The following is a 27,352-nucleotide window of genomic DNA, read 5'->3' as shown; positions in this document are numbered from 1 at the left end:
AATTAGTCTGAATTTGCCTGGTTTACCTGGCTTCAGGATCAGGGCTAGCAGTGATGATTGGAAAGGTCCAATCAAGGGTTGTAGTTCATTAATTCTGAAAGGGCTGATGAATCTCCCCTTGGTTATTTCTTTATTAACAATTTCTTTGAACTTATCTCAGTATGTATTAATGGAAATGTTATTAGGGGGGGACTGGGTATGCAAGATTGGGGGGAAATCTATGAAGCAACCATTTTGTAGGCCTTCTGGTATTGATGCGAAGTGCTGTGGGCAGTGCAAGCCTCAGAGGGCTCGCTCCTAGGCATCTGCTCTATATGGGGTGATGGGATGGAGCCATCTGAGCTCAAGGGCATTTGCTAGTGCTGTGAGTCACAAGTCCACAGCCAGAGCAAAGGTGCATGGAGTCATGTCACTCTGAACAGCCTTCTTCATGTTGCCATCTTGGGCAGAGGTGGAGACCTTTCCTGGAGTAGAGGACTCTATGTATGTGCTCTGAGAAGGTATCATGTTTGTTGTCCCATTTGCAGGGGGCTCAGCATTCCACAACTGGGATGTTGTGGCACTCTCTGCTGAGGCAGACCACACAGACTGGTAGGGGGCCTGAATCTGGCTGGCTTGTTGATGTATGAAAGGGTCTGTGCCTCTTGTTGAAGTCTCCTGGAGAGCCAGTAGGGGATTGCTGATGCTTGGTCTGGGGGTATGCTCTGGACACAGTTTGGTTGTTGAGACTGGCATTATACCTGCCAGCAATCTGTTTGTAAGAAGGAATGGGGGGGGGCATGTAGCCATTTTGCCCAGCATGCAAATGTGTGGGCATGTAGCTGTGGGGGGGTTGGGGGTGAAAGGTGTGTAGCCATTGGAGTTCAATGTGTAATCAAAGGGAGGTGATGGCATGTAGCCAGGGAGAGATTCAATGTGTAATTGGGTGGGGTGGGGTGTGAGATGTGCATTGGCCATGTTCAGTGTCACAGCCCAGGGTCAATGCCATGTGTGGGGGGAGGCATGCAGCCATGAGGGAGGTAGTATTAGAGGGGAGAGGAAATGGTGGGAGAAGGGAGTGCACAATTGTCAGTGGTGCTGCTTTTTGTGCTATGGTAGTGTGGGAGGGAGGACTGACCTGTTTTAGGGACTCCAGTTCCGTGACTTGTGCTGAGTGTACTAGCTCATCCCTAATCTGCACTAAGAGTATTTCATTGATGTGCACAATGTTGAAGGATTGTTTGGTGTTGAGCATGTTGTGCCATCTTCTGCATACTCTGGCTTGGTAGATGAGCAAGGCTCTCTTGCTTATCTCACAGTGCCTGTGCCTCTAGGGATGGTTCTCAAGCACCAGCCAGAATTTGACATGATTGCTGATGTTGTCAGCCTCCCAGTTGTTCTCTTTCATAGCATTGGCTAGTCTGTGTGTGGCTTCTGAGAATTCTTCCCATGTAAGGTCTTCATCTTTGGTGACCATGCCTTTTGCTCAGGCCAACACTAGGAGGTACAAAGGAGTGCAGGCCTTCTCCTGTCTGGAGGAGGGTTAGGGTGTCATCATCTGTTGAGCAGATGGTCAGCTCTGCATCACATAGGCCTTTGTTTGTGAAATAATAGAGCTTGATGAAATCTGCTTTGTGGAGTCTTCATGCTGCAACCTGGGAGGGGATGATGATGGAATCTGTGGGGACTACAGTGTCCTGGGGGACTGTGACATATTTGCAATGGTACTTCTTCTTCTCTTCTTGTAGCACTAGCTCTCATTCTCCCTCATGCTTGGTCTGTTGTCTCTCTCACTCTTCTTCTTCTAGCCTCACCTTTTCCACAGCTTCTTGTTGTTCTAGGAGGAGTTGACAATCCCATTCCTCTTTCCCCAAGTCATTGTTCAGCATCCAGTGAAGGGCTAGCTGGGCTGCTGCCACATTGTGGTTGACATTGTCATTTATGAGGTGTTCTCAGGCTTGACATTATTTCTCAGAAGAGAAATCTGGTTGGACTGCTAAATGAGGGTTGTTAGCTGGTTTGGGCATGGCAAAGAAAAGAGAGACTAGTGTGTGGCTCAGCTGAGCCTTGAGGTGCAAGTGGGAGTGCAAAGGAGAGAAGTGACAAGCTAACTGCATTCCCTACGTGTAGACTATATTCTCCGTACGCTACGTGCCTTCGCTACTGAGAATTGCCATCAATCGCATTAATGGGGAACATGACTCGCCCGCCATTTTCTGGGAGACATGCAAACGCGATATAGGATTCTTAGACATGCCTACAGGATTGGCGTGAAACTGTCGTAGGAGGGTTACTTCATAATATCTCATTGGCTGACGACACCCTTCTGTGTACTCATCGCACTGAACCTAGCTGGGCATTACTACCACGTCTATATCGTCCCACCAGAATTCGTCAACCTCTCGTTCTCGTCAATGGCAGCGGCTGCTACGCCTCCAATGGGAACTTACTCTTGGACATCATCCACGCACGCATGTCTCGATGTAGGATGCACGGCCAGAGGTACGTCACACCACTTCTCCCTTGGTGTGGATGTATACTTGACGTCCAGCAGAGCGCACCTCACTGTCCGCATATGTAACTATTGCATGCTCAAATCTGATCATCACTGTTTCCGTGAGTCCCCATTGCCCTTTCCCGTAACTGATGACACATCACGTGTAGTGTCAGTACCTGCCTCTGGTTCAACAATGCCGAGTACTGGGCGTCTGGTGCACAGGGATCCATCCATGCGTAGGCCTATAAAACGAACGCCATCTCGTCCTCTTCATGTATGTGTGCATCTCTTCAACTTGACATTCCATGTCGCTGATGCGAATGGTTGTGAACCGTTGCTGACGTAGGGCATACCTCGTCCTTACCACCTCCATTTACACCATTCTCGGATTCACGCTTGCCGTACGACCCTTCCCCTCTCCCCGCCTCCTGCCTCATACTTCCCTCCTCGTCAACACCACCATAATCATGTCTCTCTATCAGCTCTGGACTCCTCACTCGTTTCTTCTTTTTCTTCATCGCGACTTATATTCTCTCTTTTGTTCTCTCCCCCGCCAGTCGTTGTCATGCTCGCTTGGCACTTGTGGGGGGTCGCCTGCGGTGAAACCGCTGTCGAGGCACAAGACCATGGGGTGTTTGCGAAACGGGCTAAAGAGAGGAGCGATGTGCGTTCCTCTTCGTCACGTTGAGCGCGATCCGAGGAGGGCCGTGGCCCGGCAGCGTTTGTTTCTTTGTTCCTCGTACTTTGAAGTCTGGACGTCCTGTCCGAAACCTAGACGGATAAGGTGAATATTGGCACGGTGGCGCATGTTCCACGTTCGGTCTCAACTCTCGAAAATGGCGTAGCACCTGACCACTCTCTGACGCAATATTTCAATTGCATATTCGGTACTTTCGAAGTCGCTGCCTCTGTACCAACAGACGTGAAAAATGTTTGGTGATGTATTTTGAAGCCTATTAGGTGGATGAGCTTAACTTTGTTGTCATTGAACGTGCCGTTTGTTTCTGTATTCAGTCTCGACTCTCACCTGACTGCTCTCCGTGACACAATAATTTGGCTGCGTATTCGCCCACGGATGACTGTGAATGAAAGGGAACTAGCCGAACGGGATTGATCCGACCATGCTATACCGGATGGACTCTGGCCAACATAAAAAAGCAGCCCAACTCTTGCTCATTTACCTTCAGTATACTTAACTACCAAGTCAACGACCATCATGTATGAGCATCTCTCGACGAGTTTCTGTTTGGGGGCTGATAATCCTCCTCTTCCCTAGCATGGCTAGTCTCTACGTTGTGCCTCTTATGCTATGCCGGGAATCTCTACGTGGCTGTTCTCACTATCCAAGTCGCCAACGACGACCCCATCAAGTATCTAGAGGGGCTTCCAGCAGTGCTAATCTAGTGATCGCTATGAACTGGGCAACGTGACCTGCTGTCGAAGATTGCTTCATCAAGGTCGGTCAGCTGGGCGGAACTGTGTACTGATGTGCACTACTTGATGGTCACACCCTAAACGGAAAGTGTATGCTGACTTTCTGTGATGAACCATGGGTATAGCTGATGAAGGGTTCTTTGATCAGTAAAGGCTCATCGAAGCCAGCTTAGCCAACTTGGATTCTGGAAGTATGTATTCTCAGGCTCTGTCTTGGGGATTTTATTTTTTTCATAAAAATAGCAAGGAAAAAAAAAAAGAAAAGAAACTGAATTTTGTTTCTTGATTCCTAAGGAAAAGTTTATCGAAATGGGTGGTATAAGAGGCATAGTCAGTGTCCCCGTGTAGCTAATGGAATGCAGGACACCGATGTCATTACTCGGGGGTCGCGACTACTTTGCCACTCTGGAGGTGGTTTATTATCTCGTTCTCTCACTTACCCAATCACGTTCGTGTGTTATGGGTGCCAGGTTCTACTGAATATGAAAGAGATGGGGATTTGGATGTCACATTGTGCATATTCGGGGATTCTGAGCAGTAGTTGAATAAATCCTGATGGTGCCTATACAACTGAGGGGTCCTTGCCAAGGAAATGGATCTGGATGCCCGTACATCGAGGTGTGGGTCGTGGAGCGGGCGTACTGAGGGAGCATGTGAAGTCGAGGATAAAAAGAATAAAAGAAGGAATTTGTGGACTCGACGGAACTGACAAACTATAGACTGGATGTTTCGTTTCGTCTCTGTTCGGGTCTTTCCTTGTGCACCGCTTACGACTAGCCTTTGAGGGCAAGGGATAATGAGGAGTCCCACCAATGCAGCATGAACTGAACATTTATTCCTAGCGCCTAGGTCCGTAACCAGAGGGGACGTGGCAAAGACAACATTACTGGATATATTTCATGGTGTGGTGCCTATGTTTGTTCAAGCAGTAACAGAAAAGATGACGACAGGTATCATAGCAAGAACAGGGATGATAGTAGATCAAATACATCAAACATCGTAGAACAGACCTGGCTTAGCAAGCGTTCTAAGGGATGCAGATTCGGCATCATTGCCATCTCCCCTAGCCGCTTCCTTGGGAGATGCATTGAAAGTCATCCAGTTGGATTGTCGTGGTTTCAATCCCAATCACCATCGTTGAAGGACCAAGTTGTGTTCTTTCCCGAATAGGGAGCGAGCCGAAGGTGATTATGGACTTGAGCTCCAGCGAAGCAGGGGTTGAAGTTTCTTCAGTGCTAATGCGGAAGAGGAATGCGACAACTACGCTCAAGTTCGCCACAATCAAGCTAACTGATACCTGGAGAAATGAATGCAAACGGTTGAGTCTACTGCACTGGAATGGTTGACATGGCTCAGAAATATACCTCAACTATGGCAGCTAAGATTACTTTCAGCCCACCGTCAGTAAGCACGTAATATGCATGGACGAGGCTGACGATAGTGGTAATAGCAGATGTCGAAAACACAGACAGGAGCCGGATCTTCTGAGCCTTTGTGAGTCTGACTTTGTAAATCAGACGGAATGGCGCTAGTATTAAGATCATGTCGCTGAGCACGTCGGCTGGATGGAGCAAATTAGACGTTCCATCTCGTTTGCGCTGCACAGTGCACGCAACAAACTCACTAATTATCTGCGCAATTGCAACGTTCCTACCTATGTCGCACTGAGGGCGTGGTTGTGTTTTCCAACTACTTTCTGCTTCACAGGTCCAAAAAATTTGCGCGCCAAGGATCATCCATGCAAATATAAACATGATGGCGGTGCGTACTAGCCAGCTCCGTAGTGAGCCAGGGAAAGTCAATCGCACGACCGTGAATAAAATCGAGATCCTGGATGACCTAGCACCATGCTGAGATGGCTCGTAACAGGAGAGACAAGATTGTTACCGCACCAAATGATTGCATAGAAGAACTGTGCATTTCTGTGAGATATTTTTGAGCTTGCTGCGGCACTGGTTTGTGAAAACAATTACATATAATACAACGCTACCCTTGTATCTTGAGGATATCGAGCTATCGCAATGCAGAGTCAGTGAGATCTGTTCTGGCTCTTGCAGAAAAGGCGACGCCACATCACCATAGTCACGTAGGTACAACCAGTCAACTACTAAAAAACTGACATTGAATACCATGGCAAGTGTTGCCCATGCATCGTCTAGCCAGAGATGGCCTTGTCGCATTCGCAGGAACAAACGGAATGAAGTGACTACTGTCGCAGCAATGGGCAAGACCATATCGACAACTTTAGATTTGTCAGTGGTGTTCTATTAGAACAGTTCTCAGGGCCGCTACCTTCAATTTGTTGAATCGTTGGCCCAGAGGACGACATGTTATGTAACCCGGGAGAGGAGAGGAGAAGATGGAGAGGGCTTAGTTAGAAAACCATACCTCTCTTCTTTGTAACACGAATCACTTCCGGCTCCACTTCTCTCCACTGAATCGCCCTGTGTCTGAAACATCAACGCCGCTTATGCTGTGCGCATTAGTTACGGCCCCCTACGATCAAAATAGATGGAATTGATGAATTGATAAGCAAGTGACAGTCTGAGCTGTAGACTTCTCTCTAGACATGGAAGGTTGCCGGAGTGCGCGCTCGTGGCCTCACCCGAAATAAACTTGCTCCATAATGATTACATAATAACGAGCCACTGTCAACATATCCGGACGAAAAATGCCTTCCCTACGACCCATCCCTTCGGAATATAGACTCGGTTGAGGACGTTTCCCCATCACGATCGGCCCAGTGGTGTTTGCGAACCTTCTCAACGAACCAAGCAAGTGCCAATAAACCATAGCATAAGTTGAGAGTGTAATATTTATCCTACTCTGTATAGCTTCACACAGTTTATTCCGAAAAATTCGCAGGTGGCAGGTGCGTGTGAACTGCAAATTTTGAGTCGGCCACCCAGCCACAGCGGCTCGCCTTCGGCGGTGGGGACGGCCGTTCGGAGTGTCTGACCGCTCGTGACGGCACCGGCATCGTCGATTGGGCAGGATGGCGTCGGGACGCGGAAGCAAAATGTTTGGTGGTTAGCGGTTAGCAGAAAATAGGACTTATGTTCCAAACAGGATCCGAGCGGAGGGTCGCGCGAACCTCGACGTCAACTGTCGCTTAGACCCCCCAGCCTTGGCAGACCACGGTCGTGGTTCCGTAGCATAGTATAATATTAGTATGGTATGTGTACTGCCTACTGTACTTATTGAATATGATGACCCAGCGGCTTGAGACTGCTCGAATTCCTGTGTGGAGATTGTGATCACTCAGCACTCAGTGTTCAGTGCTACTCAGTGTCCAGCATGTCCAATGTTCATTTAGTCATCATTCCTGCCTGGCATTGGACTGCAGGGTTGTGCAGGCATCATTGATTGACTTGGCACCAGCTGATGTCCATGTCTACAGTGTTGATTCCACCTGCTCAGTGCTCAGACCTCCATTTATGACATTTTCACATCAGGAAAATAACACTTTACTATTTTTGAAATTGTGACTAATGTGACTTTTGGGAAGGAATCTACTATCATTACCCATGTCCCGCAGGCATGGCCACACTTTTCTTGCTGATTTTGGTCTTGTTCAAACCACCTAATTCATAGCTTTCAGTAGATACCACATACATTCAAATTGATGGAGGTTCCAAAGAGATATTGTGATTTTTCTCTCAGACAGTGTGCATCACACCAATGGCTCAATATCTCTGAATTTTCAGACATTTTCTAGTCTTCTTGGCTTAGATATATCATCACTTAGTTGTCTCAATAGATTCTGTTCTCTTTTCATTCTTCAAAATGCTGTATATGGTCAAAAAAAAGTACAGATAGTAGGTTCCTTCCCAAAAAGTCACAAATAGTCACAATAGTCACAAAAAAGTCAAAAAAAAAGTCACAAAAAGGTCAAAAATAGTAAAGTGTTAATTTCCTGATGCACAAGAGCATTGCAGCAGACCCTACAACTCCAAATCAATTTTTAAAGTAGTGGGAAAGTAGACCTCTAATTTGTGCAGTGTACATACAATATGCATATACAATATGCATTCATGAGTTATGCATGTACCTGTGTGGCAGTGTGAATTGCCTAAACATACTTAGGGCCTGTTTGGTAACACAATTAAGTCTGATTGAAGTGAATTTGAACCCTACCTAATCATGAGAACTTGAATGAAATCTCATGGTCACAAGTGTGGCATGACTCCAATTGTGGGAACACAATTGAATGAGATTGGATTTTGCTGATCATGCTGATCAGATTAGCCCCCAATGTCTCCCTCAACTTCAATTGCATGACAATGGCAAACTACAAAAGAAAAAGGCAGCATTATGCAGAAGCATCAATGTGTAACCATCCTAGCTACAAGAGGTGGTGTAGTTGAATCAGAGATAGATGAGTAGTTGCCCTAGCTGCAGGAGCTGCTGCTGCTGTCACAACTCTTTATGCAGCTTCACTTGAGAAAACTCCCAAGCACACTTCTGTTCTGACTGGTCAGAAATGGGTAGATGAGATTTGCACTGGCCATCCCCTGCAATTCCAGGAGAATATTGGTATGGCCCAGCCCAGATTCTATCAATTGGCATATACCCTATGGACAATGGGCAAATTGTGACCCACCTGTAACCTTACAGTGGAGGAACATCTTGCAATCTTCCTCTACATTCTAAAGGGCCACTCCAACCATGAAACACAAGAACAGTTCCAGCACAGTGGTGACACAATATCAAGGTGAGTCCATAGTATGATTTGTACTAGATAAGATCTGAATTGAGTTGTAACCATCAGAGTGTTTCATTGGGTGCTTGAAGCTTGTATCTCACCACCTGTCTATGGATCTTATGTCAAACTCCCAGGCCATAATGCTCCTATCCCACCAGAGATTCATGGCCAGCCAAAGTTCTACCCTTTTTTCAAGGATGCACTTGGTGCCATTGATGGGACTCATATTGCTGCTCTTGTGCCCACCCATATGCAAGCCCCCTATCAAAATTGCAAGGGATTTATCTCACAGAATGTGCTTGCATCCTGCAGTTTTGACATGTGCATTCAATATGTCCCCAGTGGCTGGGAAGGCAGTGCTGCAGACAGTTGCATCTATCATGATGCTCATGAGAGGGATTTTCACATTCTCCCTGGCAAGTACTATCTTGCTGATGCAGGTTTCCTCCTCTTGTGATGCTCTGCTTGTCCCATATTGTGGGGTCTGCTACCATCTCAAGGAATGGGAAAGATCAGCAAATAGGTATGTCATCACATGGTTCTTTATTCATGTACCAGCATTGAATGGGTATCAGACCTCAGAATCCAAAGGAGCTATTTAACCTTCAACATGCATCAGCTTGCAATGTAGTTGAGCACATATTTGGTGTTGCCAAGCATTGTTTCCCCTCCCTGAAAACACTTCTTGAATTGTCCATCAAAGTGCAAGCCAAGGTAATTCATGCCATCTGCTTCCTTTTCAACTTTATTTGCACTCATGATCCTGATGACCTTGGAGGAGAAATATCCCCTGCAGAAAAGACTAGGGCTGACAGATGATGAGACAACATTGCAGATGCAATGTAGACAGAGTATCAGAGGTATCTAGCTGAACAGTAGGTACAGTTGATCTAGGTACTCAAGAATCAGAGGAATAGAAATGTTCAAGCTGTTTCTGTAAATAAACTGACTGGACACCCTTCCTCAAGCTGAGATACCCCTCCACAGCAGCCCAACTTGTGCCAAACAAGTCAGCAACATCAACCATCTCATTATCAGACAGACCTTCCTCCTCTGAAGCAAGGTGAATTGTGGCCATGCATCACTGTGGGGATGTCACCAGAGAGGTTATGAATGAAGTGCCTCCAGCTGGCGCCTCAGTCATTGATGATGATGGCATTGCAGCCACAGCATCAGCAAGGGACAATCATGCATCACTGACAGAGGTAATTGCCTGGGGGCCAGATATATGGCCATGGAATGAGGTAGTCACTGTCCTCTTGGCTGGGGTTTTTGGGAGGGGGGAGAGCTGCATTGCAGAGTGCTTGTGAGACATGGGTGTCAGCTTATTCTGGGTCAGACAACATGTTTAGTGAGCAAGAAGTATTCACACTTACCTCAATTGTATTATCCTCAGACTCCATGTCCAAGTCAGTAAGGGTGGCATCACCTACATCCAGGCCACCAAGAGCATCTACAGCTGAGATACAACTAACAGCATGAAAGGCTAGACTACCAGTGGCAACTACACCATCAAGGAGCTCTGCAATGCCATCATACAGAGGGAATGGAGTGGTCTGCCAACACTTCGCACTCTTATGAATCTATTGATAGTTGTCAGTATAGAAACAGCCAGGTAATGCAGACTCACTTCAATGTAGGCATCCAAGACCTCCTTTGTGGCATGCACCATCTTGGTCTCCTCATTCCACCCAAACTCAGATGCCTTTGGAAGCTCCTTGACAACACCATAGTCCTTCTTGAGCTGGGGCATTCAGTCAGCATGATAGACTCCTCGACAACCAAACTCACCTTGGCCCAATGTGTTTTGCACTGTTCAACAGTTTTCAGAGCTCCACCTGACTTGGTTTCACTGCCCTGAAGGGCCTTCTCACCTCAACCCAGGCCTCGTGCTTGAATCCACTATCTGTTGTGAGTACATTGTCCTTGGCTTCAAGGAGCTTTCTGACAAGAACTGACTCATCAGTGCTGGACTACAATGTGGCATCTGCCTCTGTTTGTGGTATGGCTGTGCCACCTGTTGTGCCCAGTTCAGCTGCAGAAACTTGAAGCTCCTTCACAGACTTTTTGGCCATAAGGACTTGGGACAGAAGGTGACAGGAAGACAAACAGAACAACTATGCTCTGGTAAAATAAGGGCTACCAAACAGCAATCAAAATTTTCCCTCATGTTGTGACATTTGACAGACCACAATAAGGCCTGTCAAACACTCATCAGGCAATCTTTCACTTAATCAAATTTTCATGATTTCATTTGAGTTTTTTGCAGGAAAAATCATTCTTAATTGCATTACTGAATGGGACCTTATGGACACCTCACCCAGGACCCTGTCACCACAATACTGTAATTCCTAGTGGGCTGTGGTGACTATGTAGGATCTGGACCTTCACAAGCTTCAATGCATTCTGTCAACTGGTTTGCTAATTTCAATGGTTCAAAACTGCAAATGGAGCCAGTCTGGGTGCAAAGGCACATACTCATTTCCCGTCACAAAGTCACTTTACAGGACTTTACAATTGCTCTCCAGCACTTTGCAGCCCAAACCGGTCTGCAGCCTCAAGGCCTATTGGGCCCAGGGCATTAACATAATTGCTTAGGGCAGGTTAGCAAGGTGTATGGTGGCAGGAGCCCTTGCCTGCCTTCATCCTCCATCTTTGATGCTCGATGCCCTTTGATTGCTGTCATTGGTAAGTCCTTGTCAGCAAGCCTATCCCAATGTTTCACCCAGTTGATGGATCATTATCACTTGAAGGTCAATTCAGTCCCATTGGATGGGTCTGGTGGGCAGCCCATTGGCCATTCCCTTCACTTGGCAGTTTGGCACTGGATGTCACATCTATGCAGCTGTTCTTGAGCTGATTGTTGGTCCCCTTCAAGATTTTCAAGATCAGAAGGTTTGACTTGGCCTCAAGACTGTCCTTTCACATACTGATCATTTGGTGAGCCACATCATCAACTTCTGCCCTTCCCCTTCCACTCATAAATTTTGAAACACAGATCTCATGCATTGAGTGTGTCTATTCTTGTGACACCATCCACCATGATTCTAAACTGGTAAGTAGACTATGCTGACCTATTTGTCAGCTCAGTGCTATTCTACTTTGTTGCACCCCTTGACCTCCTGACAAGTTTTTTTTGTCATGTTCCAAAACTATGCAGGTGCTTGAACTGTGGCCAGTGAGTAACATTTTTTTCTCTGCTGTTGTGTTGGCCTGGCTGTGTTAACCATAATTAGCTTCTTGCTCCTGCAGCAAGGCAATGTACATTTGACAAGCTTGCTGCTGAGAACTTTGGCATGTTCAGTGATGGAGTAGGTGCCCAGTTGCTCACTGTGGGCTTTAATGCCAGGTTAGTGGCTTGCTTCATATGGTCCCTTTCATCCCTCACAAACCCCATTAGCACATGGATGCATTCACTGCTTAACATGTTTTTGTGGCACCAAGCTGGCACAGGACAATCACACAAAATATGAATGATTTTCCATTGCCTTTCTTCCATCTCTCAGATGCCACTCCACCTGTACTTCATTTTCGATGGGCTGGACTTCCCTCAGCTCAAGAGGGGAAAAGATATAGTGTGCACATGCTATCTGCCCCTCCTTGTGCAGCACTTTCAAGAGCTGCTGACAGCATTTGGTTTCAACTGGCACATGGTGAGTTGTTGACTGTACACATCACTGGGTGCTAACAAAGCTCACAAGGCTCCTGGAGAGGCAGAAGCAGAACTTGCCTGCCCCCAGTCATGTGCCCTCATTGATGTCATGGTAACACCATACAATGATGTGCTGCTGTTTGGTGTGACTTGCATCATTCACAGGTAGGTCAGTTCAAACATGGAGATGTGGTCATTTAGCTTACCACAAATAGTGGCATCCCACCATCTGGCAAGTATGAAGACATGCAACTCTACTCATCAGACACCTTACAAAATTGCACCAGCCTTGAATGGGGTGACCTCCTCCTTGTCATGCTGATGAGTAGTGTAGATAATGAGGTAAGTGCTGTATTCAGTGCTCTGAAGATGCCACTCAACCTCCTTCAATTCATTAGACAGGTTGCTGGTGGTGCAGCATGGATGTTGCCCACTGATTGGTAAATTATGGCTTTGGAAAGACCCTCTTCAAAGCCATGATCATGCTTCAGTTTGTGGAGTTCACGGAGTTTGTTGCCAGGTGGTGTGATGATGTCTGTGAGGTGCTATGAACAGATCCTCAACACCTCCTTGGACATAGGCACCACAAGCTTGCCTGTATCATTCTGGAGGAACACATTGAGTTCCCTGACCCTGCCATCTTAGTGATGTATCTGTTACCTCTCACCTCATGGTCAGAGGGTCACCATCCCCCCATTGCCATTGTGAGGTCTTGTCAGCCTGATCTTGTGTCACTGGCAGAGTTCTGTTCACAGTGCCTTGGCTGGTTGCCAGATACCATCTGGTCCTGATTGATGGGCACTTGCGCTGGTGCTGCTATGCACACACTTCTGCAGGTTAGTCTTGCAATTGTGCTGGATACACCCACCCCACCTCATCATCCACTGTCCACAGCTGCCAGGAAATGTTGACAGCAAGTGGCTGCAACATGGCCTTCAGGTCCTGAGCCATTCTGATAGGTCATACAAGCTCTCTGTGCTGAATTTACCACTTGAAACACCAGTGGACAAAGATCTGTTGCCTGCCTACAAGATAGAGATGCTGGCAGTCATGCTAGAATACTCAAGGCCTGATTTGGTGGAGTTGACAGTTAACCTTGCTTGAGAAACTGGAGTCATTGACCTGGTAGGTGGTGCAGATGCACCACATCTTGAAGCTGGAGTTATTGGTCTCATGAATGAGGACTAGCCATTTTCCTAGCACACATTTCTATAGCATTGTATCAGTTTGTGAGTGGCACAATTACCATGTCTGTGTGAGCCTACCTTGCTCACTTCCCCACCTGCTGTTGTGTTTGCTCCATGCTACTCCCAGTCTGCCTGCCCAAGCAAATGTGACCTGCCTTCACATCACTCCTGCTGCCTCAGTTTGTGTTGTTGCCCAGATTGTTATGAACTCAGTTGCACTCGCCGTGGTCTCCTAGGCAATTCTGTAGGTTCAACCCATTATACATACTGACTTTTACCCAAAGAGAGGCATATTCATTGGCTTCATGCATCTGAAAGGAACAAAGAAAAAGGTAATGCAGTTCATTCCCAAGGCTGGGTACTACAAATTTTGGGAGGTATCTGATGGACCAGAGATTAGCATTCAGGTGGGTATTGTTTTCAGCAAGTTCACTGTCTCTAATGATTATGTATGTTTATTGCCCTGTCATTTTCCAGCTCTAGGGTTCACTGGAAACCCTATAATGCCAGCAATCTGTCTTCTCAGTTCACACAAGTCCCACTATCTCCCCACTCCAGGATCCTCCCATCTCATCCATTTCACCCTTCCCACATACTATATCTGGAGACTGCCCACAACATGCCTACCTCATTCCCTGTGACTCCCAATTCTGCAATGCTCACAGATCAAAATATGCATTAGGTTCAGTTGGTGTGATACAATGTTGAAGGTATGGTCAAGCAACAACTTAACCTTGCTTGTGAATGGTCACTGTAGGATCCAAAGGTTAATATCAATGTTTTGCCAATGTCTGTCTGTGTCAGGCAACAGAGTGTAGGAGGAAAGTGTATACCATTTGGCAGGAGCCCTCCTTCCACACCACAGCTGGTTGAGAAGGTCTCATCAACATCACTGTCTAAAAGGTGGAGATAGGCGATGTCTAATGACATCTGCTATGACGGTACAGTGTGCAATTCATCAGGTGACATCATCCAGCTTATGTACAGAGAGGATGGGATGCATGGTGTGTTCATTGTGCACCAGAGGATTGACATGTTTGGGCTTAGTGACAGGGAGTTGGAGCAGTCACTCCAACCCTACCTCTGCCACTACCAAAGACTCCACATTCATTGAATCCTTCTTCACCATCCCAGATGATGAGGGGAGCATCAAGATGAAGATGGAGCAGGTTTTGGAGACTGATGGTGTCAACTTGAAGGTGGTGATCTGTGTTCCAGGCATTGACTTTATTTTACTCACCTAGGTCATTATGAACTCAGTCATGCTTGCTGAGATCTCCTAGGTAACTGTCCCTACCACATTTGCCTTCTTTACCTGACCAACTTTCTGCATTTCATATGGATCAACCCACAACACATACTTTTGCCCAAAGGGCACCCTGTCATCTTCCCACTCTCTGGTTTGCTGGAAACCCAGTAATGTGAGTAATCAGTCTTCTAGGTCATGCACATCCCCCTCTCTCCCCACTCCAGCATCCTCCATCTTGTCCATTTCACCCTCCCCACATACTATATCCAAATAAACATAATACTTTTTCCATGCCATGGCTGGTGAAGGTCTCATCGATACCACTGTCAAGACAGTGGGGACAAACTATATCCAATGACATTTTGTCAACATGCTGGAGGATGTCATAATCCCCTCCCCTGCTTTCTCTACAGCCCCCCACCCATGCCCATTGGTGTCAAATATCTGTCAGCCAAAATCATATCCACATTGTCTTTGCCAGGGTACTCCTTGATGAAACACATATGTGCCTCTGTCAGCCAAAATCATATCTGCATTGTCTTCACCAGGGTACTCCTTGATGGAGCTTCAAAGTGCCATTCAGATCTTCCACATTGACTGCTGCAAGCCTAGTGACCTTGAACCAACCTACATTGTTGATGCAGTCCACCAACTTCATGGGGAGGTTAGCAGGGAAGTGCAGGCAAATGCTTCACTGACCTTCTGTATGCACGTATGCACATAGTGTAGTCACATTTAGTCACAACACATGGGCATCCTGTGTGCCAAAACACCAACACTTATATAGACCCTGAGATGGGCCTGCCTAAATAGATTAGCCAGTACACATGGACAGGCCTGAGGGACTAAAGTGAGAGCAACATATGTATGGGCCTGTAAGTGCATTACCACAACATATGGGAGGGCCTGCAGTGGGTAAGGATGTTGAAACATTTAGATGGGCCCATGACCAATTATGTATACTGAGTTGCTGTAAGACATGGACAGGCCTGTCCTTGTAGGTTACACCCCTGTTGCAACATCAAGGCAGGCCCACCTATCATAACATGGAGAGGGTCACAACATAAGGATGGGCCCATCTATGATTAGAATACAAAGTTGGCAACATATGGACAGGCCCAGGAGTAATATCATTTATGGTGTCACAACATCTTGACAGGCCCATTCATAATAAGCTGTACCCCTGTCACAACATAAAGATAGGCCTGTTGACAGTAAGATGTACTGCTGTTGAAACATAAAGATGGGCCCATCACTAGTATCATTTAATAGAGTCACAACATAAGGTTGGGCCTGTCAGGTGTATTATGCAACATATGGATGGGCCTGTCCACAGTAAGATGTACCTCTGACAAGACATAAAGATGGGCCTGTCAGTAATCTCATGTATAGCATCACAACATATGGATGGGCCCATCAGTAGTATTATTTATATCATCATAACATATGGGCAGGCCTGGCCCCAGTAAGATGTACCCTGTTGAAACATAAAGATGGGCCCATCACTAATATCATTTAATAGGGTCACAACATATGGATGGGCCCTTCAGTAATATTATTTATATTGTCACAACATAAAGATGGGCCTGTCAGAAATGTCATGTATAGCATCAAAACATATGGATGAGCCCTTCAGCAGTATTATTTATATTGTCACAACATATGGGTGGGCCTGGCCCCAGTAAGATGTACCCTGTTGAAACATAAAGATGGGCCCATCACTAATATCATTTAATAGAGTCACAACATATGGACAGGCCCTTCAGTATATTATTTATATTGTCACAGCATATGGATGGGCCTGTCCACAGTGAGATGTACCTCTGATGAAACATAAAGATGGGCCCATCAGTAATCTCATGTATAGCATCATGGATGGGCCCTTCAGTAGTATTATTTATATTGTCATAACATATGAGCAGGCCCAGCCCCAGTAAGATGTATCCTGTCAAAACATAAAGATGGGCCCATCACTAGTATCATTTAATAGAGTCACAACATATGGACAGGCCCTTCAGTAATATTATTTATATTGTCACAACATATGGGCAGGCCCAGCCCCAGTAAGATGTACCCTGTCACAACATATAGATGGGCCCATCACTAATATCATCTAATAGTGTCACAACATAAGGACAGGCGCTTCAGTAGTATCATGTATATCATCACAACAAATGGACAGGCCCATCTAGCAAGATGCACCCCTGTCACAACATAAGGATGAGTCCATGTATGGTATTCTTAGGCAGCAGAAAGAGAGATCCAAGCTATCTACATAAGGGTGGTCCATGTAAGGCATTGTCAGGCAGCAGAAAGGGAGATCAAAGGGATCTACATAAGGACAGGCCCATCCATGGTATTCTCAGGCAGCAGATAAGGGAAAACAAAAGCCAGTGTTACAACATAAGACAGGCCAATCTGTCCATCACAGGATTACAAACCCTTGGCACTGCATAAGACAGGCCAATCTGTCATATCATAGATAGCTCACCACAAATGGATGGGCCTATCCATAATTGGGTTATCCCCCTGTCACAATATAAGACAGGCCCAGGAAGACAAGAAATGAAGAAAGTGGAACCTCTCACACTATAGAGTATCTGAATTTCCCACTATAAATTGTGTTTCACATTGGATGATTTGCCTATTTAGTTGGAATCTCAGGTGCTGGTCTATGTAGCTGCAAGCCAGGCTCTGCCATTGGAGCAGACAGGAAACATGCAAAACAAACAGCAATGCTATTCCAGAACAATACATCATATTTTTATCTGAGCCTCTACTTCATATATGCATTCAGGATTATTGACTTGTACCAGTAGTTGTCTTGGTCAGGGGTTTAGGGGTTGAGGGACTTGTTTTGTTTCTTGTTTTGTTTTCATGTTTGTACCACTGGACTTAGGGGCGAGCAGCCACATTGCTGACTAAGCACATGCATTGTGTTCATGCAAGTTCAGTTTACCAAAAAAAATCCATGTCACAGGCCCTCAGTAGTAGGGTGATTTTGTCTTGCATTTTGGTAAGTTTTTGAAGTTAGAATTATTACTTTGTGGAGTACCCAAAGGGCCAGGAGGACTGGCAAGAGGTATTAGACAGGCAGAGCTAAGTATTCATTTCAGTTCGCATTTTTACATTTTTACTACACTTCTTTCTCCAGAGAGAACCTCCCTTTTGGGTCGAGCACTATACTCACCCATTTACTGATAATTACTATTTCTAGGTATCTTCTATTACCTATTCCTACACTGCATATCTTGTCATCTGTCTTTAACCTCTGACTCTTCCACTCTCCAATCACCATCACCACTCTCACTGTCAAACTACTCCATCATCTCATCATCAGAAACATGATGTTGTCATCCTCTTGCAAGCTCTTCAAGAAATTGCCTGAGCTCAATGCTGCAGCCAACCACATCCTTCAAATTTACTTCAGGGATATCACAGAAAGCAGCAAGCTGGGAAAGGTGGACAAGATTGCAAAGTGGAGAGGTGCCAGTTCCTGCAGGAAAGGGAGCCAACCACTCTGGAAGAGGGCAGAATCACAGCCAGTGAGTTGGCACAATTGCCCTTCAAGCTAACAAACAAACTAATTTTCTAGTAATAGATCTACATGACAACTTGATGAATCAGTTCCTGAATGAATAGGAACCAACTGCTCCCCCAGCAGATGGTATGAACATGGATCTACTTGAGCAATTGCTGAATGTGCAGGAACCATTGGCACTGCCAGTCATGCACGAGAAATTAAACAGGATGGATGGGTCTTCAACACCTGCACAAGATGTTACTATGCAGTCAATTTTCTGGTAGACTTGCAGAATGTGTGGGAACTGTCTCCTCTGCCCATCACCTGTGAATCATCAAATCTGAGGGACTGATCTCCTTGACCTGATTCTCCAACTAACCTGCTTGCATGTGATCAGTGATATCCATTGATTATGTAGGTGAACTTCCATCCACACAGCAATCTCTTCAAATGGAACAATGGGGATTGGCACCTGTTCCACATTGCAATCAAGGTATGGGCATGAGCTTAATCTGATACACCTTTGACATTGATGATTTTAGTCCTGCACACCTTACATGCCACAGTATCTTGCTACTGCAGAAACACCACTCCCAGCAACATGCCATTTGATCCCACCCTTGATAGGCACCTTGTGCAGGCTGCAAGTGCCATTGCAAGAGAATTGGGCACAGCTGCAAGGGACCAGTATGGTGCAGCCTCTCAGGGCATTTGACTCATCAATATGCTTGATTTGATGGAAGTTGTTCATTATCCATGTTCTGCCTTTGAAAATTGTCCTGAGCCATTCATCACCAGCCAATCACACCCATCTCACCAGTCTGTGGTAGAGATGGGTATCCTCTACTTGGCATGCCAGATCAAGGTGGCCTCTGTACATCTGAAGCAGACTGCCAATATCATGGGGTGGCCCATGCATTGGTTTGCAAACCTAGCAATGGACTTGGTAGGTTTTACATCAATTTTTCACAATGTGGGACTGATACATAGTTCCTTCAGAATCAGCTTAATAGCTTGATTCTGGTGATGGTATTGCATGCCAGTTATACTCCTCCCCTCCTGGCATGCTACCATGCATACCTCAGACACCAAGATAATGAGGTTAGCTTCTGTGATCAAATGCAGCTAATTCCCCTTAGTGCATTTTGCATAATCAACACTATCAGCACCATCATCCTGCATTGGACCCCACATGCAGCTGATCCCAATTCTGGCTTTGCATTCCCTTGGTGGCTATATCATTCTGAGGAATATGCGGCAGATTCCCAAAGATTGCAAGGCAAGGGATTGTTTTCTGTCACCTGGGATTTTTTTAGGGTATGCCACTTATTCTTGTTGCTGCAAATAGTTGATGATGGCCCAGGGCTTATGGCCATTGCCTGAGGTGCCAATTGCAGACAATCTTGATGGCCATATTGAGGAGCAGGTAAACTACTGCATCAAAAATATTCAGAAATATGCTGATGTTGTCAATGGTCAGGGTCAACAAATTGACCATTTCTATGCTAGGTGGTGGGCATTACATGGGTTGTTGGGCATGCCACTTCAATAGTTTACATGTTTTTGACTGTGGATTTGGTTGTATATACAACACTGTGAATGTCAATCATTTATGAGATACCACCCATTTGCATGATGTCTGAACCCCTGCACATCTGTGCAATGTCTGACAATCCACCCATCTGCATGATGGCCTGAGTAGGTTTATTTTTTTTGCAGTTTATGATGCACACCCTTTAGCTCTGAGTACCCACCCAATCTATGATGTCAAAGCACCTGCCCATTTGCAAAATCTTGGCAACACCACCCATCCAAAGTTCAAGAGCCAGCATATCCTAATAAAATACAAGAGCTGCAGCACCATACAGGTGACCCTGGTCACTGCACACATGAGAGAGGGGCATGTGCGAGTGCCCAAGACCCACCAAATAGTCCCCAGACACCAGCCGAACACCCAAGGGAGGGAGTCAGCACTATAGCTGCTAAACAGCAAGCAGCGGAGGAGACGAGCTGCAAGGAGTCAGGTGGGCATGCCGAACCCAAGGTCGCAGCTGAGCAATGCAAATGTGAGGCTATCGAGCCAGCGCTGGACCTAACTCTTCAAATGGAAGCACGCACTGCCAAGAATTTACTACGAATGCCTACAAAGTACAGTCAAGCTAAACCCCCTATGACAGACTGCATACTGGAGTCACCAACTGAGCGGGGACGAGTACCGCTCGAGGGGGAGTGTGGTGGTAATGCGAGCAGCTATGCAAATGGCCAAAACACGAGTGGAAAGGATCTTCGACATCACGCAAACAAGTCAGCTGGTAGTGAGAGCCATCAGCACATGATTATGAAGATGCTGGAAGTATCAAGGGTCAGCAGCAGAACAGTCAAGAATGGGAAAGACGCACCGAAAGTGGGAGCACAGCCAGTAAATGCTGGAAACGACCAGGACAGCAGTGGCAGTTGCAACACTGGCTCGCACAGAGTCGAGGACGCGTCACCACCCATGGCTGCAACTCAGTACACCTATGGAGACACCCTCAACAGGCCAGAGCTGCACAGCAGTGCACCTGGAGGCACAGGACTGCGCGTCGAGCAAGATTGCACATTGGCAATAACAAACGAGACCTGTAGGTGTCAGTACACACCAGAGGAGCACCCGAAGGAAGGAATTGGCACTACGGCTGTTGAACAGCACGCAGTGGGGTCCAGCGAGGTGCAAGAGGCCAAGATGCTGTGAAATGAGTGCAACCGTGCACCGGCAAGACCACTCGTAGGATGTGTGGAACACCTTTGCAGGACCTCTGTACTGAAACATCGATGTGGACATATCAAGTTCGAGGTTCCAGGGCAAGCTTTCACTTTCGAAGGCATCAAAAGTCTGCTTGAGGTGTTAGGCACAATCACGCCCATTGCAGCAAGCATAGAGAGCGAGACGCTCGAACCAGGTGACGACAACGGCATGCCTAGCAGCGGCAATGGCAACTCAGAGCGAGTCGGAGAAGCGGTGCTACCTGGAAAGGCTAGTCAGCATGACAGCCGAAGCACGAACACAAAAGATGACATACCTGCATCGTCAAAACCACCTACGGAGCATGTGGAGCACCTCCATGGAATCTATAGGCCAAGGCATCGACGCGGACACATCAAAATGGTACCTAAAGAGGTCAGTGGAGTCGAAACGAGGCAAGATGCCCCCCCAGGATCCATGTTACCATACCCAAGCCCTCGTGAAATGCCTTGAGGCATGCAGGACCATGCCAAGTCAACCTCAGGACTACAAGGACACATGGACGGCCAAACAGTATATATTCGAGCGAGCAAGCGCACTCACAAGGCTTGTGCAGTGCTGGAAGATGCGACAGGACGACGTGCGACCGTACGCAGCGCGATTACATAATCAGATGATGCGCCAACATCGCACGCACACAAGTCAAGCCGCACACCCGAAAATTCGCATATTTCGTTGCACATTTGATTATACATTTGGTATATTTCGTTCCTGATACTTTGGAATATGTTTTACCTTTTAGTTTTACCCTGTGCCGTTTCAGGGGGAGTGTTGGAGTGAAATGACCTCTGTCCTTACTTGGACTTAGGCACGTGATTGTGTCGCTTACATAAGCTGTTAGAGCGCACACATACACTAGTAAAATTTACCTAGTCCCTCAGTAGCTTGACAGACTACTGAGGGTGAGTACACTTCTACATAGATAGGTTATCCTTACTAACTTGTATAGTTCCCTACAGGTACTATACTCAATATAAGTAGCTTGACAGACTACTGAGGTTCCCTACAGATTCCTCTCTGGGTTTCCCTCTGCAACCCCACAAATTTCTTCAAGTACACTTCTACATAGATAGAATACCCTTACTAACTTGTATAGTTCCCTACAGGTACTATACTCAATATAAGTAGCTTGACAGATTACTGAGGTTCCCTACAGATTCCTCTCTGCATTTCCCCTCTGCAACCCCACAAACTTCTTCACATGAGTTATGTGAGTTGATCATTATGTCTCTTGGATGACATATCATGTCTATGATTTGCCACATACCAACAGTCTGCTTCAATTCATCATTTAATTACTTGATAGGGTGCAGATTCATTCTCTTCTGCTGTGCACATGACTGCATTGAGGTGTAGATTACTTACCGAGCTTGTGGGACACCAGAGGTGTGTTTGCAGATGCTATGTAGTTGTTGGATGGGTCGAAAAGTGATATCTATGAATATGACACTGGACACAATGAATTTGCCTGGAAGCCACCTTCTTGACAGTGCTTCATTCAAGCACAAATACAGTGGAGTTAAAGGATATGATGGTAGCACAACATCCTGTGATTCCATTGTTCTTCATGTACCTGTCATAGTCACTCAATCATATTCATATTGGTGGATGTGATGGTGGGACAATGGCATGGTACATCTGAGTCTGACAGGGAGGGGATAAGGGTGGAAGAGAAATACATATAAGCCTGTAGGGGAGGTATTATGAAATCAATCAAGGACTGCCTGAATGTGCTGGTGCCTCTCTACATTCAAATCAACCTCTTGCAGTGCAGCCCTGATATGATGAGTCAGCACAAGCATGTCAGCCACCCCAGTACTTACCATCCTTCCTTTGCCCACTGAGAAAGCTGATTGCACAACCTTGCACCATGATAGGGATTATGAAGGATGTCATTCAACACCTTCATCATGCCATGGAAAATGGAATTGTAAGCCTTGCTGGAGAATTGAGGCATCATCTTTCCTGTGCTGTTCTTTGCAAATCCATCCAACACACAATGATACTGTGAGAAAAGTTTGAGTTGCAGCAACTTGGGGTGTAAAATAACTCACTGTGGCTGTGATGAGAGCCAGACAGGAAAGGGGAACTGAATTGTTGAAGGACTCAGGATGCTTATCCATGATTCAATAGGTCCCAGTATAGTAGAATTGTATGACAGCTTCCTTGAGGGTGGGGTGAGCAAAATTCCTGGTTTTTCCCTGATAAACCAATCCATTAGTAGTGCAGACAATGAACCACATGAATGTACATTCTCATTGAAACTGTCTTGCAGGAAAAGTGAGTTGTCAAGGAGCTTTGCAGCAGCAGTCTCTATCCATTGTACATGAACCCATGGTGCAACATCAGATGGAGGGATAAGGTTGAATGTGGATGGTGTGGTTGCCAGTGTAACTGACTTCAATTCTGAATGCCAGGTAGATATATCACCAAGGAGCTACTGGTGGTATGTCAGTAGCTGTAACTGAAAGATGGGACTACTTACAAGGTACACCATATCTTGCTTGTGGTCAGGCCAGTAACCTATAAAGTTAGGATAATGAGACACATATAAAGTGAAAATATTGTTACTCACCATCTTCAAATTGCATACCACATTGATTCCACTCAACAATGACAGTGACAAGTGCCTCTGTTATGGAGAGGTTGAGGTTGTGAGATTTTGATGGGAACAGGTTAGAAAATGCATGTGCAGCCCTGCATTCTCACTTAGTGTCTTCAAGACAGTCCTTCCATACTGCCTTGTAAAATCTCAGTTGTGAAGGCAATGGGCCCTCATCCTTAGCTTTCTTGGAGTTATGAGGGGCTCTGGTGCACTGAGATACTTTGTTGACTGAGTTGTGCACAAGGGTCAGAAGATCACAATCAGGAACAGAAGGATGGCCATTAGTGCAATGGTGGCATTTAGGAATGTTGACAACAGTGCCATGTTGGGAACCCTAAAATAACAATCTGAATAAATAAAGCTAGCAGGAATGGCATTTTCATACCTCTGGCTGAGCCTTGTCCTTGGATTGTAAGCTTCACAGAGCCACATTGTCATCCTCATCACATGAGTACTGAAACTCATAGTCAGGGGGTAAGGAATTGTGGTGAATAGGATTGCTTGTTGTCATTTCTTGGGAGAAGCCTAACAAAGAATGTTGAGCCAATACCATAATAACCTCTGACACATACCAGGATGAGTTGATTGCCTAAGATTCATTGCACCCCATCCAAATGCATTGTCCTCATCTTTGTCAGACTCACCACTGGAGACCTTGCCAGCCTCTGCATCTGATGGGTTATTACTTGAGGACTCCAACTCCTCTTCTGAGGAGCCCTCTGATGACAGCTTCTCTGAACTCTTGTGGCAAACATCAGCAGTTGCCAAAGTTTGTCTTGATGAGAGCAAGCTATCAAGGGAGGGGTTGATACAAGAGTCAGGGATGGTGGCAGGCAGCTGGTGGGGGATAAACCAAGACTGGTAGTTGGGCTGGGGTGTTGGCAGATGAGATGTATTACTGGGAACTTGGTCTCCCTGAATTGTGGCAATATAAGGATTATTGAGCACTTGAAGGTCAGGTTCCATCCTGGGAGGCATGATATGACCTGGCTGTTGAGCCAGAACACTGAAACCAAAACAATGGGAGTCTGTGGGGTGCTGATGGAAGACAGGTGTTGCTACTGCTGTTGAAGACTGAGGGATGGGATTCTGAAATGAACATTGTATATCAGTATGAAAAGACACTCACCAGAGGCATATCAGCTGTGCTAGGACCATTCACAATGGGAGGCACATAGGGTGGTGGGTGACATTGGACTTTGCAAGTGGTTAGCTTGATATTTGCAAATAACTAGAACTGACCTTTGGTGTTGCATTCTGGCCAGCACTGCAGCCCCCACCCTTTTTCTGCCAAGTGGGTGGAGGTGCAAGAGGATTTACAACAGAATTGTTGGGGAGATCTGTTGACTTTCATGGCTGTGTAGCTTGGCCTTCAAGGGCAGTACCAATCCACTCCAATTGCTCAGCCCTTCCACCTGAACCTGCCCCTGCCCTTCCACTATGATGGAGTCCTGCTGTGGCAACAGACTGAGACTCTTTGAGATCAATGGGGGGCTTCCTAGATGCTTGTTTTTTGCAGGTTGAGTGCTTCCATCAGCCTCTGGTCATCATTTGGCTTTTTTGCTATCCTTCTTTTTTGGCAGGATTGTTCCAGATTGGGTGGACATTTGAATGTACAAGCAGTTAAGCAGAGAACAGTATAAGATGGAAGCCTGGGGACCATGATGAAATGACATCTTGTGAATCCATATAAACATTGACAGGTTCATCATGAGATGTAAAACAAAACAATGCATGGAGACAGTTACCTGCTGCAAATGAATTGAAACACTTTACACATAATGTACTACTACCCAATCACATCCCATTCACAAACATAGTCACTCATGTCCATTTATAACCTCAATCACACACACCTTCATGCTGGATTGACCATGCCCATGGTTGAGCATCACCCAGGTGGCAAAGGACTGCCCCATAAGCCTTGTGATGGCAGGTTCTCTTCCTGCAACAGCCCCTCTAGCAGCGCTGAGGTCAAAGCAGAGACAACCGGTGTCTTAACTGAGATATATGGAATATTGGAGTCATCCACTCACACAGTAAGTTCTTTTTTTCCTTCCTAATAACCACTCATTGATAGGTTTTCAATCTGCAGCATGAATCAAAGAGTCAGCTGAATCATGAGGCACTTCTCCTTCTTGATGTAGTGCACACACAATGCAAAGTCTTTCATGTGGAGCAAGCTCTGGCCACATGCATCACCCATGAATACGAATCAATGGCCAAGTTGTGCAAGTACAAGGTGGGCAGCAGTGAGGTGAGAGTCCACAAAGAAGATATGGAGGTCAGCTCATTACATGTAGCAATGAAAAAATGCAGGCTGGGGGAGCCTATTTTTGATGTTAGTGTTCTGGCCAGTGAGCTGCAGCCATCTCTCAAGTCTGATGGTATGCTATGCTTGCTCTTTTCTTTTGGGCCACTATTTTACTTATGCTGAATCTTGATAGGCACAGTTATTGAGTGTGCTGGTAGTTGAATACTTGCCATTCATCTAGACTAGTACTATCCATTACTTTCCTGTACTTATTGAAAAATGCTGTATGTTATGTCTGTGTGTTGTTGCCTTCATGCATAGGAATGAAGTTAGATCTACCGAGTTCTCTACTACAGTGGGAATCTAGGTTGATGTATTAGATAGGTGTGTCTGTTCCCTTGTATGCTAGGTAGCTATTGGTCTTTGGATTGCTGGTATCACTGGTGTGGCTTACTCAGGTGCTATGAGTTGCTTGGATGCTGGTCACTACTTTGGGCAAGTCTGGTGTAGTCTACTCTGGCACTATGAGTTGCTAGGATGCTTGACATTGCTTTGGACTAATATGGAATTGTGCAAATACTATGGGCAGCTATGAGTTACTAACACATTTTTGTGTTTTGCTGATGTATGTATCAATGACTATAATACACAGTACTTTTGGTGTAAGGATGTAAGAGTTGTTTTTAAGCATGGGAATGAAAGCAATTTGAAAGTGAAGAACAGTGCAAGCAGAGATTAGATGAGTTGAGCCTTCTTGCTGAGAATACCACTGACAGCAACATTCTCCTTCTGTTTCTGAGACTGCATATGAACCTTGGCAGAAGCTTTATCCTTTTCAAGGATGTTGGTAAATGTGGGATGAAGAGGAACTCATGCTTTCTTCTCCTCTGAAGGAGTCAGGACCATAGGGTCATAAACATTGTGGGGAAGGGGGAGTCCATGTGGCTTTCCAGGATGCAAATATTCCAGGTGCTGATACTCAAGATGGGCCTCCATGTTGTAGCACCAGATTGCTGGGCAGGTGTTGGTTTCTCAGCCTGGAGCTTTGCACAACTTGCACACAATAGGCACATTGCAACATGGACATGATTCAGACCCATTGTTGGCACTGGAATACTGAAATGACTCTTTCACAGGGCACTTTGATTCCCATTGAGTCATTCATGCAAGCAGCTTGACAGTGATTGCACACTCCAGCTCCCCAGTGCACCTGCAGAACCCACATGGCAATGTTCCAGTGATCTGGTTACAACCTGGCTCAGGTACACCATGAGTGACACAAAGAATGTGACCTCCCATGTGTGAGCACAAGTCCTTTGTTGTCTGTTCACAGACTGGGCATTGCATCCCTACTGCTTTACCCCTTGACACATTCAGCTGCTCAGTCCCACTGATGCAAATAAGTGTGCTTGTGCCTAGCATTAGATATATTAGCACATCTTTTGGAGCATACATGAATATGGACTTACCATTGCTGGCCTCGTG

At 46.0% G+C, this 27,352-nt stretch overlaps 8 protein-coding genes across 8 annotated transcripts; 5 read left to right on the top strand and 3 right to left on the bottom strand.

Moving 5' to 3' along the window:
- Window positions 1-1,309: 1,309 nt before the first annotated feature.
- F5J12DRAFT_725521 (uncharacterized protein) lies at window positions 1,310-1,622 on the bottom strand (the record flags this gene model as incomplete). The annotated part of the gene is given in 2 exon segments (XM_051741641.1): window positions 1,310-1,458; window positions 1,478-1,622. Coding segments are annotated over 2 exon segments (294 nt in total), but the record flags the coding sequence as incomplete, so codon positions are not given.
- A 3,351-nt stretch (window positions 1,623-4,973) lies between these two features.
- On the bottom strand, window positions 4,974-6,156 carry F5J12DRAFT_725483 (uncharacterized protein; the record flags this gene model as incomplete). Its single annotated transcript, XM_051741635.1, has 4 exons — window positions 4,974-5,207; window positions 5,275-5,471; window positions 5,535-5,749; window positions 5,978-6,156. Coding segments are annotated over 4 exons (825 nt in total), but the record flags the coding sequence as incomplete, so codon positions are not given.
- A 5,965-nt stretch (window positions 6,157-12,121) lies between these two features.
- F5J12DRAFT_895983 (uncharacterized protein) lies at window positions 12,122-12,711 on the top strand (the record flags this gene model as incomplete). Its single annotated transcript, XM_051747900.1, has 4 exons — window positions 12,122-12,268; window positions 12,317-12,432; window positions 12,483-12,609; window positions 12,670-12,711. The coding sequence occupies 4 exons, from the start codon at window positions 12,122-12,124 to the stop codon at window positions 12,709-12,711; spliced, it is 432 nt and encodes a 143-aa protein (XP_051596749.1).
- Window positions 12,712-14,370: 1,659 nt separating this feature from the next.
- On the top strand, window positions 14,371-14,698 carry F5J12DRAFT_957407 (uncharacterized protein; the record flags this gene model as incomplete). Its single annotated transcript, XM_051749883.1, has 2 exons — window positions 14,371-14,458; window positions 14,502-14,698. The coding sequence occupies 2 exons, from the start codon at window positions 14,371-14,373 to the stop codon at window positions 14,696-14,698; spliced, it is 285 nt and encodes a 94-aa protein (XP_051596748.1).
- A 570-nt stretch (window positions 14,699-15,268) lies between these two features.
- Window positions 15,269-15,418, top strand: F5J12DRAFT_707946 (uncharacterized protein; the record flags this gene model as incomplete). Its single annotated transcript, XM_051740594.1, has 1 exon — window positions 15,269-15,418. A coding segment is annotated over one exon (150 nt), but the record flags the coding sequence as incomplete, so codon positions are not given.
- A 2,960-nt stretch (window positions 15,419-18,378) lies between these two features.
- Window positions 18,379-21,816, top strand: F5J12DRAFT_957406 (uncharacterized protein; the record flags this gene model as incomplete). The annotated part of the gene is made up of 12 exons (XM_051749882.1): window positions 18,379-18,483; window positions 18,645-18,719; window positions 18,769-18,918; window positions 19,047-19,172; window positions 19,226-19,327; window positions 19,352-19,543; window positions 19,575-19,652; window positions 19,680-19,738; window positions 20,000-20,953; window positions 21,017-21,383; window positions 21,471-21,596; window positions 21,751-21,816. 12 exons carry the CDS (start codon window positions 18,379-18,381, stop codon window positions 21,814-21,816), a joined length of 2,400 nt encoding a protein of 799 aa, XP_051596746.1.
- Window positions 21,817-22,717: 901 nt separating this feature from the next.
- On the bottom strand, window positions 22,718-24,967 carry F5J12DRAFT_785261 (uncharacterized protein; the record flags this gene model as incomplete). The annotated part of the gene is made up of 12 exons (XM_051743201.1): window positions 22,718-22,784; window positions 22,832-23,013; window positions 23,063-23,122; window positions 23,260-23,445; window positions 23,494-23,531; window positions 23,584-23,638; window positions 23,747-23,947; window positions 23,999-24,029; window positions 24,069-24,138; window positions 24,186-24,702; window positions 24,743-24,810; window positions 24,856-24,967. The coding sequence occupies 12 exons, from the start codon at window positions 24,965-24,967 to the stop codon at window positions 22,718-22,720; spliced, it is 1,587 nt and encodes a 528-aa protein (XP_051596745.1).
- A 472-nt stretch (window positions 24,968-25,439) lies between these two features.
- Window positions 25,440-26,108, top strand: F5J12DRAFT_785260 (uncharacterized protein; the record flags this gene model as incomplete). The annotated part of the gene is made up of 3 exons (XM_051743200.1): window positions 25,440-25,652; window positions 25,694-25,870; window positions 26,061-26,108. 3 exons carry the CDS (start codon window positions 25,440-25,442, stop codon window positions 26,106-26,108), a joined length of 438 nt encoding a protein of 145 aa, XP_051596744.1.
- Window positions 26,109-27,352: the final 1,244 nt, after the last annotated feature.

Source organism: Pisolithus orientalis (genome assembly GCF_024613125.1).
Source record: "Pisolithus orientalis strain OTSU chromosome Unknown F5J12scaffold_35, whole genome shotgun sequence".
Taxonomy (NCBI): Eukaryota; Fungi; Basidiomycota; class Agaricomycetes; order Boletales; family Pisolithaceae; genus Pisolithus; species Pisolithus orientalis.
The sequence above is the reverse complement of the archived record's forward strand: the minus strand, read 5'-3'. Positions and strand labels throughout refer to the sequence as shown.